Source organism: Phalacrocorax aristotelis, chromosome 6, assembly GCF_949628215.1.
Source record: "Phalacrocorax aristotelis chromosome 6, bGulAri2.1, whole genome shotgun sequence".
In the NCBI taxonomy this organism is placed as follows: Eukaryota; Metazoa; Chordata; class Aves; order Suliformes; family Phalacrocoracidae; genus Phalacrocorax; species Phalacrocorax aristotelis.
Window position 1 is genome coordinate 34,675,011 of NC_134281.1, and position 17,384 is coordinate 34,692,394.

General features: G+C 60.4%; 2 protein-coding genes across 7 annotated transcripts in view; one reads left to right on the plus strand and one right to left on the minus strand.

Annotated features, from left to right (window-relative positions):
- The first annotated feature begins 542 nt into the window (after positions 1–542).
- On the plus strand, positions 543–8,726 carry PRKAB2 (protein kinase AMP-activated non-catalytic subunit beta 2). Of its 6 annotated transcripts, none has more exons than XM_075097121.1 (9): positions 543–630; positions 2,271–2,361; positions 3,320–3,497; positions 3,740–3,906; positions 4,798–4,891; positions 5,475–5,595; positions 6,824–6,957; positions 7,263–7,331; positions 7,778–8,726. In XM_075097121.1, exons 3-9 carry the CDS (start codon positions 3,336–3,338, stop codon positions 7,853–7,855), a joined length of 825 nt encoding a protein of 274 aa, XP_074953222.1. In that variant the 5' UTR covers positions 543–630; positions 2,271–2,361; positions 3,320–3,335; the 3' UTR covers positions 7,856–8,726. The 6 variants fall into 6 exon arrangements, with proteins under 6 accessions (XP_074953222.1, XP_074953225.1, XP_074953220.1 ...); XM_075097124.1 differs by having other exon boundaries at positions 545–630; positions 5,475–5,589; XM_075097119.1 differs by lacking the exons at positions 543–630; positions 2,271–2,361 and adding an exon at positions 649–788.
- A 207-nt stretch (positions 8,727–8,933) lies between these two features.
- PDE4DIP (phosphodiesterase 4D interacting protein) overlaps positions 8,934–17,384 on the minus strand; it is a 35,252-nt gene continuing 26,801 nt past the window's right edge. Inside the window, exons 18-38 of the mRNA XM_075097117.1 lie at positions 16,556–16,647; positions 16,274–16,434; positions 15,857–16,172; positions 15,601–15,769; positions 15,350–15,466; positions 14,790–15,264; positions 14,319–14,554; positions 14,044–14,095; positions 13,513–13,730; positions 12,936–13,130; positions 12,232–12,453; positions 11,924–12,055; positions 11,654–11,773; positions 11,384–11,561; positions 11,175–11,299; positions 10,848–10,949; positions 10,480–10,667; positions 10,093–10,230; positions 9,876–10,014; positions 9,737–9,783; positions 8,934–9,434 (exon numbers count right to left, since the gene is read on the minus strand). Of these exons, the coding sequence (XP_074953218.1) occupies positions 9,402–9,434; positions 9,737–9,783; positions 9,876–10,014; positions 10,093–10,230; positions 10,480–10,667; positions 10,848–10,949; positions 11,175–11,299; positions 11,384–11,561; positions 11,654–11,773; positions 11,924–12,055; positions 12,232–12,453; positions 12,936–13,130; positions 13,513–13,730; positions 14,044–14,095; positions 14,319–14,554; positions 14,790–15,264; positions 15,350–15,466; positions 15,601–15,769; positions 15,857–16,172; positions 16,274–16,434; positions 16,556–16,647 (3,455 nt within the window). The 3' untranslated portion in view covers positions 8,934–9,401. The remainder of the gene's footprint in view (positions 9,435–9,736; positions 9,784–9,875; positions 10,015–10,092; positions 10,231–10,479; positions 10,668–10,847; positions 10,950–11,174; positions 11,300–11,383; positions 11,562–11,653; positions 11,774–11,923; positions 12,056–12,231; positions 12,454–12,935; positions 13,131–13,512; positions 13,731–14,043; positions 14,096–14,318; positions 14,555–14,789; positions 15,265–15,349; positions 15,467–15,600; positions 15,770–15,856; positions 16,173–16,273; positions 16,435–16,555; positions 16,648–17,384) is intronic.

The following is a 17,384-nucleotide window of genomic DNA, read 5'->3' on the forward strand; positions in this document are numbered from 1 at the left end:
ACAGAGGTGGTGCAGAAACCAGGAACTCGCCTGGCCAGGGCGTCTCGGGAAAAGGGCAATAAAGCTGGTCCCCGTGCCAGGGGGACCAGGGACCAGGCTGCGTGGAATGTCTCAGTCTCTGGTGTCCATCCTGAGGCGTCTGTCTTGCCCACGCAGGGCCTGCCCAGCCCACAGGCCCCCTGGCCGCTTGCACCCACCGCCAGCCAGCTCACCCCACAGCCAGCCTGCCCACCCGTGGCGCGGCAGCCCAGCCCCACGACCATCCCGGATCCGTTCTTTCCCTGCCACCCCCAGGCTCCGGCCCCACCACTGCCCTAAACCGGCGTGGCCGCCCACCCGCTGTAGGGAGGGTGAAGCCGCACGGCCCTCAGCCGCCAGGTCCAAGGCCAGGCTGGCCGCAATTAACGGCAGTGGGCGAAGTCGCCCTCAAAAAACACGGTGCTCCCGGCAGCGGGGATCGGGTCGGCGGTAGCGGCGACAGCCGCGTCGGAGGGGGGGGCGCGGCCATAGAGCGGCGCGGGGGGGGCGGGCCACAGCGCCCCGCAGAGGCTGGCGGCGGCGGCGGGGGGTGTCGCCATTTTGGACGGAGGCGGAGAGCGGGGCGGCGGCGGCGGCGGCGGTGGCGGGCAGGTGGGGCCGCGGGCGGGGGCTGGGCCCCGCGGCGGGGCCGTGTGTTGACAGCGGGGTAGTCACGGCTGGCCGGCCGCGAGTGGGTGGCAGTGGGCCGGGCGCTGCTGCGGAAGACGGTGGGTGAGGCTCGGCTGGGCGTCCCCACGGATGACACTGAGGTGGGTAATGGTCGCCTGGCCCCCTCATGCATAGTCACCCCAGCTGTGCCCTGCAGCCGGCCCACAGCCCCTCAGGAGGGCCCTGACCCTGGCCTCCTCAGGGCCGTGGCAGCCGCTGCTTCCCTGCAACCCGGCGTGGAAGGGGAGCGGGCGGCCGTGGGCCAAGCGGGCCGTGACAGCCCTGCCACCGCTTTGCAGAGCCCTTGTCCTAGCCGTGCCCACTTGGCGTGAGTCCTCTCCCTGGTTTCCCAGCTCATCCCCTTAATGTTACAGCAGCCTCACGGCTGAGCTCTGGTTCCCTTCTCTGAAGGGGGGAGGCAGGAGAGTCCAGGCGAGTCATGCTTCCCTGGGACTAAGTGTGCTGAGCAGAGACCCCATTTCTCCAAAATCAACCCTCTCAGGCTGGCCACCAGCGTTTCCTAGTGCGGGTCACCGGGTGGGAGAGGCAGCCAGCATGGCATGTTTCAGGGCCCACTGGTGTATTTCGTGTGTCATTTTCAGAAGCAAAATGGGGAGGTGGGGCTGAGTGAAACTGAAGGGGCCTAGTGATCTGCAGGCAGGCACTCACCTTACTGCAGACTGCAGCTGGCAGCAGCTTGCTGTCGAACTGGGAATGGATGCGCTGACGCTGCGGATGTTTGCTTGGTCTCTGGTACGGGCAGCGCTTCCATTAGTGACTTGGATGTACTTGTGGCACTCCATCAGAGCATGCTGTGCTACAAGGGCTTGTCTGAATGCAGGAGGGTTTGAGCTGTGGAAGTTAATGCCATAAAACCAAGGACTGTGGGCTATGCTCAAAGAGCTCACTGTCCCAGCGCAGCAGGGTGCCTGTGTGCACAATGCAGGAGGTGGGGTGGTCTTGCCAGCACGGGGTTTTGAATGCCATGGGCTGGAAAGGAGCCACCGCTTAGGAGGAACCTCAGGAGGTGTTTGGAGAGCATGACCTGTGAGGGTCAGCCAGAGGGACTGGATTCCTTTTAGAGAAGAGAAAGGGAAGCTTTCATGTCTGTTAACACCTGCACATATCGCTCAGGTCTGTCTTGGTACAAGAGGATGTTCAGGCTTTCCTACCTTCCTCCCCATAGATGAGAAGTAAAGGAGCCTTAGCTGGGGAAGAAGCTCCTGAAGAGCAGGTCTAGTGGCACAGGGTCAGGTTTAGTGAGGAGCCAGCTGAGCCTCCTCCAGGGCAGAGCAGGAAGATATCAGAGCAAGTGGTGCAACTCATCTGCCCTGGTTCTTCAGGTACACTTGATCCTCACTGAGAGGGGGTGGGGATTCGGGTTAGCTGTCCTCTTGAGCTGCCTCTTAGTGCTCAGGATTTAAGAAATACTTTAGTAATTGCTCCATAATGTTCTAAAGCCTGGCTTTGGCTGGCAGCCTTGCCTGGCACCCTTCATATAACTTGATCTTCTAAACAAATCCCCAAATGTTGCAACTAAGTGCATGGAGCAAGGCTGGCTGTCCTCTTGCCTTGCCCTGCAGAGCCCGTGATCGGTGCAGTAAGCTGAAAGCTGCAAAATAAGCCCAGGACAGGAGCAAGAATGCCCAATCCATCTCAGCTTCTGGAAACTTGGTAAGGCCTGAAGAGTCCCCTGTAGCTTGCGGTGGCTTTGTTATTTGTTCCGAGAGGTGTGTGGCTGTTCGTGGCTTGGCACTGTATGGCCAGCTCTTCTGCTTTGCCTTCTCTGAGCTGGGTGAGATCAGGGGTGACAGCCCATGCCCAGCTGCACAGTGGCACTGAGGCGGCTGGTGTTGCCCTTCCTTTGTCATGTGCCTCCGGATGGCTGGGCAGATGCCAGAGCGCTCAGGGTGGTGCTTCTGGTTTGGGTCACAACAAGCAGACCTCCTCACTGAGCTGTGCCTCAGCTGACGTGGTGGTTTGCCTGGTGAATCGTAAGTGAATGCTGTCAAGAGCTGAGCTTTTTGCAGACACCATGGTGTTAGCCCCATGCCTTGGCCAAGCCCCAGCTTGGATGATTCCACTCGGACGCTTTAAACACTCCTGTTGCCTTTGCCAGGCGCGAGGCTCCACTCCTCTGCCCACAAGCTCTTGGAGATTTGTTGGGAGTTGTTAAACAGCTGCTACTTTCACTCTCTGGCTGTTTTCTTGCTGGATATAGGGGATTTGTCTGTAAAGCCTGACGGTGGGACTGTGAAAGAGGCTCTGTTAATGCCAAGCAATTGATTTGCCACTAAAGATTTGCTTTATTTTTCAAATCAGCTCTTCTACTATGCGAGCTGCTAAGGGCTTGTGTGGGACACAGTGTAACCAGTATTGGGTTTGGAGTATAACATTTACCATTTTAACTAGAGTGATATCATAAGGATATGGCTATAATTAGGTCAAGCTGTCTTGTTTGTTAAATTCCCCTTCAGGTCCCAAATTTGGCAGTGGGAATGAACTTTGGGCCTTTTTTAGGATTACTGTCAGTCTTCCCTGGCAAAGAGCATTGGGAAACGGTACCTTTACTCCCCTCCTTGCTGCCGGAGCCCATGGGCTCAGGCACACTGCCATCCTCTCTTTCTCACAGGGGCTGCTGAGCTGTCATGGGGAACACCACCAGTGAGCGAGTGTCTGGGGAGCGCCATGGCTCCAAGTCCCACCGCTCAGACGGCTCCAGTGGCCCCCACCCTGCCAAGGAGCACCCACACAAGATCATGGTGGGCAGCACCGACGACCCCAGTGTTTTCAGCTCCCACGACTCCAAGGTAGGGGCTGGCCTCTGCCTTCCCTGTCCTGCTCCCTGGGGCCCTTGCTGGGGCTTCAGCTCACTGGCTGTGTGGGGCTGTGCTCCCAGCCACGTGAGGGGTCTGTGGAGAGCTAGGAGGCCAGAGGAGTTCTGTGATGCTCTTGTCTGGGATGTCCAGGTGGGCTGGCAGAGGCCAGGGGGAAGTAAATGTGGTCCCAGTTGTCTCAGTGTCTCAGTCAGGTTCTGGTTTTCTTTGCTCAGATTCCTGGGGACAAGGAGTTTGTGTCGTGGCAGCCGGATCTGGAGGAGTCAGTGAAGCCATCTCAACAGGCTCGTCCCACTGTTATCCGCTGGGCGGATGGAGGCAAAGAGGTCTTCATCTCAGGATCTTTCAACAACTGGAGCACCAAGATCCCGCTCATCAAGAGGTAGCCAGTCCCTCAGGTCACTCTGTGTTCTCCTCCACTCAGTTGCAGCGAGTGTTTTCCCTTCTGTGTGCTGGCTGCTGCTCCCTTTGCTCACCTGGCTTTCTCACCCAAGTTAGAGTGTCTGAGCACAAGTGTATAGTCAGCTTCTTCCCTGTGGGGTGCTGTGTGGTGATGGCAAGTTGTGAAACAGAGGGACAGGGCAGGATGGGCCACTTTGCTTGCCCAGGTGGATGTCACACAGCAGCTAGTCCTGGCACCAGAGCCCTTCCCAGGTATGCAGCAGTCCCCTGGAAGCTGTCGGCTCTTCCCTTGGCTGTGGCCTTACCCTGTGCCTAGTTGTGTTGTTGCCAGTGAGGGCTGGTGTTTTGTCCCTCACGTGTCTTCCTGCCCTAATGATGTTCTGCAATACATCTGTGATTTCTGTGGAAGTGGTGTGTAGGACTCTGGGCATAATCCCAGCAAATCATCTGGAATGGGTTTATCTCAAGTGCAGGCTTAACAGACCTGCTACATTTGCTACCCCTGTCCTGCAATGCCATCGCAGTGTTAGATGTGTTGCCCATGCATCCTCTCCAGTGTGTCTTGCGCAGGGTGTCTGCCACACCACTTTTCTCTGGCCACGCAGGGCAGCTCTGCAAGCTGGACTGCCTCCTGTGCTTGTTGCAGCTGGACTCCTAGGGGTTTGAGCCACACTAGTGCTCTGAATGCTTGTGCCTGTGGTGTCTGTACCTCAGATAGCTGACGATGAGCAAGCCTAACCCTGCATTAAGGTGTTGGGGTAGAGGGCCTGGGCAGTACATGAAAAAGTCCAGTCTTCTGGGACCCCTTGGAAAAGCAGCATCCAGAGCATCAATGGGGTAATGCTGTTGCACGTCTGTTCTCTCTGCACAGCCACAATGACTTTGTCGCTATCCTGGACCTCCCAGAAGGAGAGCACCAGTACAAATTTTTTGTGGACGGCCAGTGGGTCCATGACCCATCTGAGGTAATGGTTAAAGCTTTATCCCTGAAGATCTTCTCTCCTTCAGGGGACTAGACATGATGTAGCTGCAGCAGAGAGAGAACAGGAAGAGCAGAGGGTATCTGCCAAAATGAAAGGAGCACCTCCATCCCATGAGTCCTTTCAGAGGCTGATTCCTCTGGGCTTAGACATGCTGACTGGGGGAATGTCAGGGAGGTACCAAGGGGCAGGGAAACACCAGGTGGCCTTTAAGCCCCATTCAGAATTGGCAACGTGGGAAGATGGGCCATGGGGTTATCACTCACTTGCAGGTTCTCCAAACTGAGTCACATGGTAGCAGCCTGAGAAGGAGAGGTCACTTACCCATCAGCACGTAGCAGGATGGAGGATGAAAACAGGAGGTGATGTAGGAGCCTGGGAGTAAAGGGAAATCCTCCCAGGGTAAACAGCAGAGATCTGCAAGCACAGAGCAGAGCTAGACACTGTCCACCTGTGCTCTGAGTTAATAGCGTAGCAAAGACAGCTTGAGCTGGGAGGACCTAGGAAACATCGCATGTGCTTCAAATGGAGGTGAACATAGGAAGACTCTTACCTCAGTTCTCTCCAGCCTGTGGTCACCAGCCAGATGGGGACGATTAACAACCTGATTCACGTCAAGAAGTCTGACTTTGAGGTGTTCGATGCTTTGAAGGTGGATTCCCTGGAGAGCTCAGAAACCTCAGGTCGGGGTGAGTTTTTGTGGCATTACAGCTTTGCATGTGCTATTTTCCACCTCCTCTGCTCTGAGACTCGCTGCTCAGGGGGGTGACCAGACCCCCTGAGTAGAGGTGCGGGCCTGCACCCAGGAAGAGTAGTGTTTGGCCGTGTGTTCTCAGCAGCCCACAGCTGAGGCCTTGTCTCCATGGAGGGGCTGTGCTGGTGTAACTTGTTCTGTGGCAGCACTGTCCCAGAGCAGGGCCAGTGCCTGTGCGCAGTTGAGGCAGCCATTTCAGGCTGGTGAATGCTGGGAACATCACCCCTTTCTGCCTGCTCAACTGTGAGTAAGTCATCTGATCTGGGGTACAAGCTAGGTGAGAGCAGGACCCAGGTTATTTTCAGCAGCCACTCTTCATTTTCATGCCAAGGTAATTTGTACTAGTGCTAGCACATCAGAAACCTCCCTCTCTGCTTGTGTTACAGCAGCAGGTTAGGTTACCACGCAGACACCAGAAGTGCTGGCTTAGTGCGTAAAGCTGGCAGGTTGCTCAGTTATGTTTTGTCCAGGGAGCTCTGAGTGCAGCCTGCTGTCCCTGGTACAAACCCCGTCTCAGATGTAGCCTCAGTTCCACCTCCTTGCTCAGCCTGGGCAAGAGATACATCGCTGGAAAGAAGCCAGCAAGCAGCAGGAGCTCCAGGGAGGTGGAGCCCATCCGGGTGCTGGCTGTTCCAAAACAATCAGGTCAGATGTGGCTGGGAGGTACCGCCAGTCCAGCTTCCAGTGACCTCGAGCTCCTGTGGTCTCTCACATGGACTGAGCAGCTCCTCAATTTGGACTTCCCATCTGCCCTTTCTGGGACCTTGTCAGGCAGTTCTGCAGCATCAAGAGTGTGCAGGCGTGCTGCTTGCTGTGCCCCTGCTGCAAATGGTAAAGCTCTGGGGCAAGCCAGCTGCTTGCTACAGGGAGAGGGACCCAGCTCTGCTGTGAGCCGGGATCTTGGGGTAGATACCGCGGGCTGCCTGTGTTGTATCAGTGCATGTACCAGCTTACAGCCCTGCTTGGAAACATCCAAGGCTCGCCTGGCTGCTTATTCTGCTGTGAAAGGTTGAGCTGTTGCTATAGGATATGTGTCCATGGCTCATGGAAGATGTGTGTGCCTGAAAGACCCTGCTGGGTTCTTCTCAGCATTTTGGGAGCTGATCTGTGCTCACCAGTCCTGCTTTAGGCATTTCATGTCTCCTCCTGTCTCTTCTCTTTAGACTTATCGAGCTCACCACCTGGTCCTTATGGCCAAGAGATGTACGTATACCGGCCTGAGGAGCGCTTCAAATCCCCACCCATCCTCCCGCCTCATCTCCTCCAGGTCATCCTCAACAAGGACACCAATATCTCGGTGGGTACCAGCCTACTGCTTGTATACGGAGAGCTGCACTGGGGTTGGAAGGGGAGTCCTGTCCACAGGGAGCCTGGTCTCCCCTTGGCTGGGGCCTGGCCCTCGGCATTCCCTGGGAAAAGCGTTGCTTTTCCCATTAACCACGCTGGTTTGGCCCTTTGCTCTGCCTGGTACTTAGCTGAGCTCTGTTGCTGTTGAGAACAGCCAGAGACACCAGCAGCTCAGGTTGCCTGAGATGGCAGCTCCCTGTGGTGGCTGGGGCCTCAGGGCCCTGCTGTTCCCCTGTGACACTCCTCTTGTCCTAGTGTGACCCAGCACTGCTGCCCGAACCCAACCATGTCATGCTCAATCACCTCTACGCGCTCTCCATCAAGGTAAGGGCAGGTCCCGCGGGGCTGCTGGGTGAGGGAAGGGGAGCTGCTGTGGCTCCCAGGAGCCTGCAGTGCCTGCAGGGAGCAGAACTCGGACAGCTGTGGGTTGGAGAGAGTGATGCAGAGGTGGGAGGACCCACACAAGGACAGTTTGGCTGGCCAATGAATTATGGCACATGCAGGGATGTAGGCTGTGGTCTCCTTACAGCCCCGTTCCCTGTAGCTGCATCCCCAGTTTGGTGGCGCTGGGTAGTCCTGGGCTCTCCTGGTGCATACCAGACCCTTCCCTCACTCTGCCCTGGCTCCCTGTGGCGGGTGTTGGACGTGTCTCACTGGCTGCGAGGCTCAGGACAGCAGGGACAGGCTGGGGCTGCTCCCCAAGCCCACAGAGCCCTCTTCCTGATGGAAGTGGGGGTGCCCTGCTTTTGCTGACACTGTGCGTCTCACAGGACGGCGTCATGGTGCTCAGTGCTACACACCGCTACAAGAAGAAGTATGTCACCACACTGCTGTACAAGCCCATCTGAGCTGGGGCCTTGCCCACCCCCCCATGCCGGACACGAAACACCGCTTTGTCTGCACACACTGGGCCACGGGACTGTGTGAGAACTGGCCACTGGCTCCAGCCTGGAATCTGGCAGGGACACAGGCCCCGGCGATGAGCCCGAGGCCACTGGGGCCTGTGACACTGCCCCATCCTACTGGTGTGGTTTGATTTAACCCTTGGTTTCCACTGACCTACAGCTCCCCTTGGCTTTTGTGAGTCTCTGGGGCCACTTTGCTGCTCACCAGAACAGCCTTTCCTCACAGCCGGCACGGAAAGGGCTTCACCCTACCTGCCTTCTCCAGCCTGCAAGGGCCCCAAGACGGTCCTGGCACTGCCCCAGCCCAGGCCTCCAGGACCGTGTCCTACCTGCTGGAGGTTGCTGTGCTGTCCTGGTGATGAGCCTCCAAGGCCACCATGATCCCTAGGGGCTGTGGGACACCCCAGCCTGCCACCTGCTCCCTGTCCTGCAGCCCTTAGTGTGGGGCTGCCCCCCTCCTTGTGCTCCCTAGCCCTGAGGAGTGCTCTCAGCTCTGGCTGCAGCCCCAGCCCTGCCCCACGCTCAGCATCGAGCCGGCAGGAGGGAGGGTACAGCTGGACGCAGCTGCGCTTACCTGCCACCGGGACAGCACCACCAAGGACTGAATGCCTGCCCCATCCCCAACACGGAGCACTTCTGTGGGGCAGGGCTGACCATCACAGCCAGAGGGTCACCTGTGCACACCCACGCTGGAGGCACCCTGGGGAGAGCAGAGCAGGGCAGGTACCCCAGGACCCCGGCTACACCGCCTGCTGCCGGAGCAGTGCCATGTGACAGCATTTTCTCTATTTATTACAGTATTTATTGTTCTCGGTGCTGCTGGCCTGATGTTGGTGGGGGCTCTGGAGCAGTGAGGGGAGGGAAGGGAGCACCCAGTGGGGGGCAGAGCTGCCCGTGGGGTGCTGGGGTGGGGCTCAGAGCCACTGCCTTGGGGCCAGCCAGTGCCTGTGGCACCCTGTGCCATGGGTGGCTTGGGTGGGGGGAGCACGGCTGCAGAGATGGGCATGCCAGAAACACCACAACCCAAAGGAAACCTTTATTGTGGACTCTCCAGCTGCTGAACAGGACGTGGCATTTCATAGAACTTCCTCCCGTGCTGGGGCCCCAACATGCCTGGGGAGCCCCTGAAACGCAGCTCCAACACCTCTGTCTATATACATATACATACATCCACAAGCAGGGACAGGTAGGCAGCAGGGTTACAAAGGGGACCAAGTCCCAGGGTGAGAGGTGCTCAGCGTGGGTGGCTGTGACACACCACTCTAAGCACCATGGGTGGAAGGGGTGAGCGCTGAAGCATGGGGCAGGCAAAGTCCAAGCCTGCAGCTGCTGCTGCAATGCCAAGCAGAGGCAGGTGGAGGGTATGTGACCACCGCAGCAGCCTAAACCCACTAACTGTCCACCCCAGCCCTCAGAGTAGCAGGGACAGGGTCTGCTCCAGTATGGGGCGTCCGTGGCTAGGGGCGTCACTCCCTGCCCTGCCTGGGGCTCATGCGATGGGCAGGGCCTGCTGGGCCTTCACCTGGTGAGTGGAGAGAGCACATGTGGCGATAAGGGGGAGCACTGCTAGGGCAGGCCCACGGAGGAGGACTGCAGTGCCCTGGGGACATAGAGGCTAAAGACAGCCAAATAAAAGTGGTCCCTGTGTGACACGCACACACACAAACTCTGCACCCAGCTGGCCCCTCAGCACGGCCCCCCAGAAGCCACCACTGCCAGCAGAGCACAGGATGTCTGCCATCTGTTCCTGTCCCCAGGGCATCAGGGCTCACCAGGGCAGGGGCACCCGCCCCTACCCCGCGCCTGCTGTCAGGGCAAACTCACCTCCAGGTTTGTCCTAGCCTTGCGCAGCACGCTGTGAGTCCTGGTCACTGCAAGGGGGGGAGAGAGGTGATAGGGTCAGTGACTACTGGGACAGCCTGGCCATGCTACCGTGCAGCAGGATGCCACCTGGGCCACGTACGCTGGCTCACAATGAACTGCTCCATGCTGTCCTTGAGCTGGGCTGTGCTGCGCAGCTGCTCAGCCGTGCTCTGCAGAGCATCCTCCCTCTCCGAGAGCTGGGCCCGCAGCGCCGCAATCTCTCCCTGTAGTGCCTGCTCCTGAGACGAGATGAGCGTGATAAGCAGCAAGCAAGCATCCAGCCCCACTGCCCTGCCAGCCCCTGGCCCAGTGCTTACCTTGTCCTGGTGCTGGGCAGGGCCGATGGGCAGCGCCGTGTTCCAGAAGGCAGCGAGGAGAGATGCACACTCTTCCAGGACACGGTGCAGGTTGCTGGCGCTGCCCCAGAGGTGTCCTGCGCCCGTCCACCCCAGGGCCTGTGGGAGAAGGGTGCGGGAGCGAGTGCTGCTGGGGCACCTGCGTCCTGCCGCACCTGAGGTCCTGCTGCGGCCAGCACAGCGCTGCTGGGCAGTGCCGGCAACATCCCCCAGGCTGGATGCTACCTGCCACTTGCCGGCCCTGCAAAGCTCGGGGCTGCTATTGGGCTCAGGAGCTGCCTTATGCAGGGTCATCAGAGCAGGGTCTGTCCCACAGCCGCTGCCAGCCCCATTCTGCCCATGCTTTACCTCCTTTCCTGGGAGCGGGCAGTTGGGCAGCCCAAGTGCCGGGCGCGTGAGACACATCAGCTCATGGGCCAGCGCCTTCCCCTCCAGGATGTGCTGTTCCAGTGCCCGGTAGGTGTCCAGGCAGCTAACGATGTGAGCCCCCATCGGTCCCTCGCTCTTCCTCCCTGGTGGGTCTGCCCCACGTGGCTCTGTGGGACAAGCAGGGCAGGGTGAGGATCACTGCCTGCTCCCCCACCGCCTTCCCCATCTCATCCCGGGGGCTTGACTCGGCCCTTGGCTCTCTGTCCCTGCTCAGCAAGGGTGGTGCCATGAGTTTGTCAGGTCTTAGAAGCCCTGAGGCACATGTGTGGGCAGGCTCTGGTACCCACCATCCATCTGCTGGGCTGCCAATGTGTCAGAGGACAGCGGGGAGAAGAAGGGAGCTGATGAGCTCATGCCAACGTCCCGCACTGGAGGAGATGGGAAGCAGCCTGGAACAAGAAGCTACCTGAGCCGCTGTGGATGGCCATAGCTCCATACCATGAGCACCCGAGGGACCTCCCCTCCCTTGCTGCCTGCCTGCAGGGCCACCAAGAGGAGAGGTGTTTGGGACCACCCAAGGGTTGCAGAGGGGCCAGGCACCCCAAGACCAGGAGCTGGGCAGAAGAGCTGGGGCTGGTGGCAAGGGCTGGGCGGGCTGGGCGTAGGTCCCGTACCTGCACGGGTCTCAGCAGAGGGGACAGGGAGGCTCTCGTAGACGTGCAGCTCTGCACGCAGGGTCTCCAGGAGCAGGCGTTGCTCCTCACACTGCTGCTGCAGGAGTGTCACCATGTGCTGCAGCCTGCAGAGGGGTGACACACAGGTCCAGGGCCAGCCATGTCACCCAGCCTTGCTGGCCCCAAGGCCACGATGCCCCAAACCTTACCTGTTGTTGTCCTCCTGCAGAGAGTGCCGCTCCTCTCGGAGCTGCCGGAGGCTCTCTTGGCGCTCAGCAAGCTCCTCCGCCAGCCTCCGCTGCTCCCCACGCCTCTGGCCCAGTTCTGCTTCAGCCTCCCGTGCCCGGGAGCAGGCAGCCAGGAGCGCCTCCTGCACCCGCGCCAGCTCTGGGGATGGAAAGCACAGGGGTGTCACTGGCACCCCGCTCAGCCAGTACCCTCTGGGACTCAGGCCTGGGATGCTGGTGGCCCGGCCCTACCTTGGGAGAGGTGGTCACGCTGGAGCCGCAGGGTGCGGTTGTCCTCACGCAGAGCCTGGTTCTCCTCGCGCAGCTGCAGCCCTGGCTCCAGCCCCTGGGCATAGACATCACTGGGGAATCCTGCAAAAGGGGAACTGGTGCTGAGTCTCTCTCCTGACACCCTGCCGTGCACAGGGTAAGTGCCCTCCCCATACAATGGGGTGTGAAAATGTTGGGCTCCCCCAGATTGCAGTGCTCCCAGGCAGCCCCAGCCTCAGTGCAGCACCGTACCACTGGCCTTGCCTGTGGAGGCCAGTCGGCGTTCAAGCTGCTCCCGGAGCCGGTCGTTGGTGCAGATGGACTCCTCAAGGCGCTGGCGCAGGCTGCGTATCTCCACCAAGTGCTCCTCCAGCAGGTCTGCCCCTGCCACAGCCGAAGACAGAGCTCAGGACAGGGATGGCTGTAGTGCTTGCCCCGTGTAGTCTCCTCTATCCTGCCCCATACTGGAGCCATGCCAGAAGCCATTCCAGTGCTGGGTCTCCTCCCTGCTCCCCCACACCCAGCTGGGATGTCCCCATGCTTTCCAGCATACACCATACCTGTTAGTTTCTGGCTGGAGGGATACCCCAACGGCAGGGCCCCGTAAATCGGACGGCCAGGAGCAGGTATGTCCCAGAGGGAGCGGGGCTCAGTGGTTCCAGGGGTCTCAGCCAGGCTCTGCAGTGCGCTGTGTCGGCAGAGTAATGCTGGACCTTTGCTGCCCTCTCCGAAGGAGCCCAATGGGGCTGTGGGCTTTGCTGGTGCCATGGGCAGTGTCACACCTGCACACACAGGGCAAAGCAGTCAGGAGGAGGAGGGCAATGAGCAGGGAGGAAGAATGAGGGTAACACACTCCAGCCATACCCATTCCCCCTGAAGAGCAGAAGCTTTCCCAGCGCTTGCTATTTACACGACACAAGTTGGAGGGTCTCAGCCCCACACCTATACAACAATTAACCAAACCAGTCCTTTCCCAGGGGCCCTGGGATGTGCAAGTGCCCACACTAAGGGCTAGTACTGCCTCAGCCTATGTCCATCCCACCTACCAGGTCCTCTCTACATGTCAGCCACAAGTCCCCATTACCCCCCAGCCAGAGTTGGGGCCCCAGCCTTAAAGCAGTAGCCCCAGGTAGCAGAAGAAGGGCCAGGGAAGGACAAGCAGGTCACAGAGGGTGGGGGGCCATGCAGCACAGCAGGGCACAGCACAGCATACATGGCATGCAGGGCAGACAGGACCTGCCCCACACTGGAGGCACGCGCTCACTTTCTCCCAGCTGCCTCTGGAGCACCTGCAGTTCCTGCTGTGCCTCGGCCAGGGAGCAGGCGGGGGTCCCGCAGCAGCCCAGAAGCGGGGGGGCTGCAGGAGGTGGGGCCCCAGCAGGCAGGAAGGGGGACAGCCCAGGGGCCAGTGCAGGCAGGGGGGCACTAACGGGTTTGGACAAGGAGTCAAAGTGAAGGCCTACAGACAGGAGAGAGACCAAGAAAGATGTTAGCATAGCTCTGGCTCAGCCTGGCAGGGCCCCCTTCTCCCCAGGGACCCTGGCATGCCCCAAGCAGCTGAGTCCCCATGTCCAGAGGCACTGCAGGCTGGGATGGGCCACACGAGGCCAGTGAGGTCCCAGCCTTGCAGGGCTGTGGTACCATAGCAGGGCTTCCCGAGACACTCCTCTGCAGCCCCAGGTGCTGTGTGCTCACATGCCCAGGGTGGCATTGGAGCATGCTGCTCCACAGGCAGCCCCTGCCCAGGCCTGATGGGCACCTACTGCTGCAGGGACCAACAAGCTACAGAAGGGCTGCATGTCTCCAGCCCGCAGTTGTGGCTCCCGGGCACTCTGCGGTACCTGTGAGTCGGGCAGGCTCCTCACGGCACTGGCTGCACTCGCTGGCCATGTCCCCGTCGGAGCAGGGCTCCAGCCCCTCAGACACGAAGGAGGCACTGGTGGCAGAGCGCGATGACTCAGAGGGTGGGCGGCTGCTGCCTGGGGACTCACAGCGCTCCTGCAGTTTGGCCTCCAGGCTCTCGATCATCTTCTCCTTCTCCTGGAGCTCCCGGCTGAGCCTGTGGAGGCGGCCCATCACTGGGGCTGGCAGGGCAGGGTGACCCCCATCCCACAGCCCTTCCTTGCTGTGCTGTGCGCACTCCAGCATAACATCCCATACACCGCATCCCCCCCATGCTGCAAGGCTGCCCAGAGCCATGGGGTGCCCAGACCAAGCCTGAGGCACTCCATCCCCAGCAGAGAGGTGGCCACAAGATGCCCACCCAGAGCAGAGACCCTGAGGGTACCCCAGACCCTCACCCCAAGAGCAGTGATAGCCCCTGCGGTACCCACGCAAAGCAGATCCCCCAAGCCCTCCCTGGGAACAGGTACCTCAGTGCCAGGAGTTCATGGCTTGTTTTATCCTCTCCATCTTGTTGATCTCCTGAAAAACCAAGCCAGAGAAGAGCCAGTCAGTATCCCCATGGCCCAGGCTACCCACCCCCCAAAAAGAACCATAGAAGGATAGCCCAGCTCAAAGCAGTTAGCTCACACAGCACAAGGTATCCGAGTGGCCCCAGCCCTTCCTGACACCCGTTAAAGCACCCCTTCCCAGCCCGCCATGCCCCATGGTGCCCAGCTCCAGTGCCCCCCACAAAGGTACTTACTGGTCCCCAGCTTATCACTGAGCCTCTCAGCCAGCTGCCTGCCCTGGGTCAGCTGCTCCCGAAAGCCCTGGCCCAGGTAGTAGTCGATGTCGGTGCCACGGAGGAGCTCCTCGAAGGATCGTAGGGCATTGCGCAGGTGCTGGGCCAGGCTGCGGCTCACCCCACGGCCCTCCCGCAGCATCTGCCGCAGGTGGGAGAGTTCCCGAGCCTGTGCTTGGATCAGCGAGTCGTACTTCCTAGGGGGGATTGGCAAGCTCGGGGTCCACAGGGCTTCCAGACCCACCCAGAGAGCATGACAGGGATGGGGTACCATGGGGGGTCTGGGCACCATCCACCCCTGGGTCTCTGCCCCACTGTGCAAACACCCTGGGGGTCTGGCTGCCAGGAAAGCATGCAACAAGAAGCCACAACCTTGGGCAACCCGTGGAGACCCCTGTAGGCCCCCATCTGGTCCTGACCCCACAGTCATACCCTGGCCAGGTGGCAGATTGTAGCTCCTTCGGTAAAACCCCTCTGGGCTTGGTTGCAGGCAGCTGTGCTTCAAGGAGGGCAACGCGGTGCACCAGGTGCTGCAGGTCACGGTGTGCTTGCAGGGCGGGTGGGCAGAGGGTGCCATGGCCATCTGACTGCCAGCCCTCGTCCTCATCAGTGAGGCTGTGGGCCGGGGAGGCCAGGGCCGTGGGACCCAGTGGGGGCCGCTCGGCGCCCGAGGTGTAGCCACTGGTGACAGAGATGGAGCGGGCACGGTGCTGCAGGCTCTGTATCACCTTGTTGGCATTAAGCAGCTGTATCTTGAGGTCCTGGATGTGCTGGCGCAGGGCTCCCACATCTGCAGATGCCACGGCATTCCGGACAGCCTTGCCCACCCTGGGCATCCCTGGCCGGAATGGGGACCCCAGATCCTCACCCAGGCTGGGCTCACTGAATACATCTGGCTCCTCACACTCTGCAGAGGGGACAGGGCACAGTGTCACTTTTCCACGCCAGTTATGCAAGGCACAGGGATCCCTGGAGCCACTGGCTCTCCTTACCTGGACTGGTAGTCTCGTCCCGGTCAGCCTCAGTCTCACTTCGTCCGCATGTCTCATAGCCCAGGTCCTGGAAGTCTACCTGCACTTGCTTGCTGAGCTGCTGGGCATGGGGTTCACCTGCCGGGCAGCGCTGTCAGCTCAGGGTTCCCCTCCGGACAGGGTTCACCATCCCTGCCCCACATACAGTGCCATGCAACAGGGCACGCCAGGCTCAGCAAGGACCCCCTGTCCCACCTGGGGTTTTAACTTACGGAGCAGGACATGGTACTTCTCCAGCTGTTCTGCTTGTGCCTGCACCGTGGCCTCCGAGGCAGCAAGCTTGTCCTGCAGCTCCTGGCACTGCCTTTGGCCCTGTGCCACCTGGGAACACAGCTCCGCACCCAGCCCCGGCCAGCCCCCACCAGGGGCCATGCCCTCTGCCTGCTAGAGGGGGGATGGCTTGTGAGCTCCCCACCTCCATCCCCATCCCCATCCCCATCCCGGTCCCTGTGTTCCCAGGGCACTTACATGGCTTCCATCCCCTCCACCCAGGGTGCCGGGGCAGGGTCTCTTTGGCACATCATCCTGTGATCGTGCCTCCAGCGCTGGGCGTTTGGTTGGCACAGCTCCCCTCTCTCCTGGGACCCCCTGGCCATTGCCATTGCTACCAGCCAGGCGGTCCCCAAGTGTGCTGCGGCTCTTCCGCTGCAGCCTGTGGGGCTCGAGGGCCAGGGGGGTGCCTGGCCCAGCCTCCTCCTGCTCCCCACTCTCCAGCAGTGACGTGGCTTCGCCCATCCGCTCCTTCAGCTCTGCGTTCTCCAGGCACAGGCTCAGCATCGCCTTCCTGGGGGCACACGGCAGTATGAAGGGCAGGCAGCAGCCAAGACGTGGGGTGCCCCCTTGAGCTGCTGCCATGCCCTGGCTCCCACATCTTGGGACTCTTGCCTGATGTGGGAGACAGAGGAGAAGCCAGCTTCCTCCAGCTGTGCCTTCAAGTCCCGCAGCTCCTCTTCCGCCCGCAGCTCCCGTTCCGGCACAACAGGTGCTGTGCTCCCCTTCAGGGCCCTCCCAGCGCCCCCGCTTTCCTTAGGGGACCGGGGGCTGCTCTAGAGGGAAAAAGACAGACGGTGATGGGGACGTTTCCAAAGGGGCTAGGACAGAGTCTGGCAGCAGCTCAGTGCCCAACTCTGCCACTCCTGCTCCCGGTACCACGCTGCCCTGGCTTACGTGCTGAGTTGCCACGCTGTGGACTGCCTCCTCCTTGATGCTGTCAGTGAAGTTGGTGCTGGCATCATCAGCATCTATGCCTGTGGCCTGACCTAGGGGACAGCACAGCACAACAAGGCACTCAAAGCACTGGCAATGGTGGCACTGCCTCTGTCCCCTCCTCCCTGGTGATGCCCGTGGCCATGGTGGGCAGCCTCGGGGCAGGTGCCTGCTCTCATACATACCTGGTGCTGGGGTACTCCCAGCAGGACTGAGGTCTCCCCACAGTCCCTGTACCCTGCCACCCCCTCTCTACATGCTGGAGCTCAACCCTGCACCCTGTACTGGCCCTGCACCAAGGGAGGAGACAGTTCCAGCTGCCTGCAGCTCAGGGGATGACACCCCAGCAATGGCACCTGCTCCACTCACATCTCTGCCTTCACACCACCTTGTCCTTGCTGCCCTAACACACATGCGTACCATGCCACGCACCCTGCAGCCACTTCACAAGGCACAGCCAGTAGCAGCAGCGGGTGCTTGGGCAGGGGCCTCACTGGTGCTGTCCCAGACTGACAGGAGTGTGGGGGTGCACCCCACACAATCGCCTGCCCAGGCAGAGGCAGCTTAGGGAGGGCCACCCTGCCCATGCTGCCCAAGCCTGGCTGCCATGGGTGGCGCTGGGCTCTTTGCAAGCCCTGCGCTGGCCTTGCAGACCTGCAGCAGAGCTAAAGGAACGCTTCCATCTCATACCACAGTGTGCAGGGGGCTGGGACGCACCTTGCCCCACAGAAGTGAGCATGGGACATGCTTTTCTGCTTGTGGAGCTCTGCTCCTGGCCCATAGGGGCACA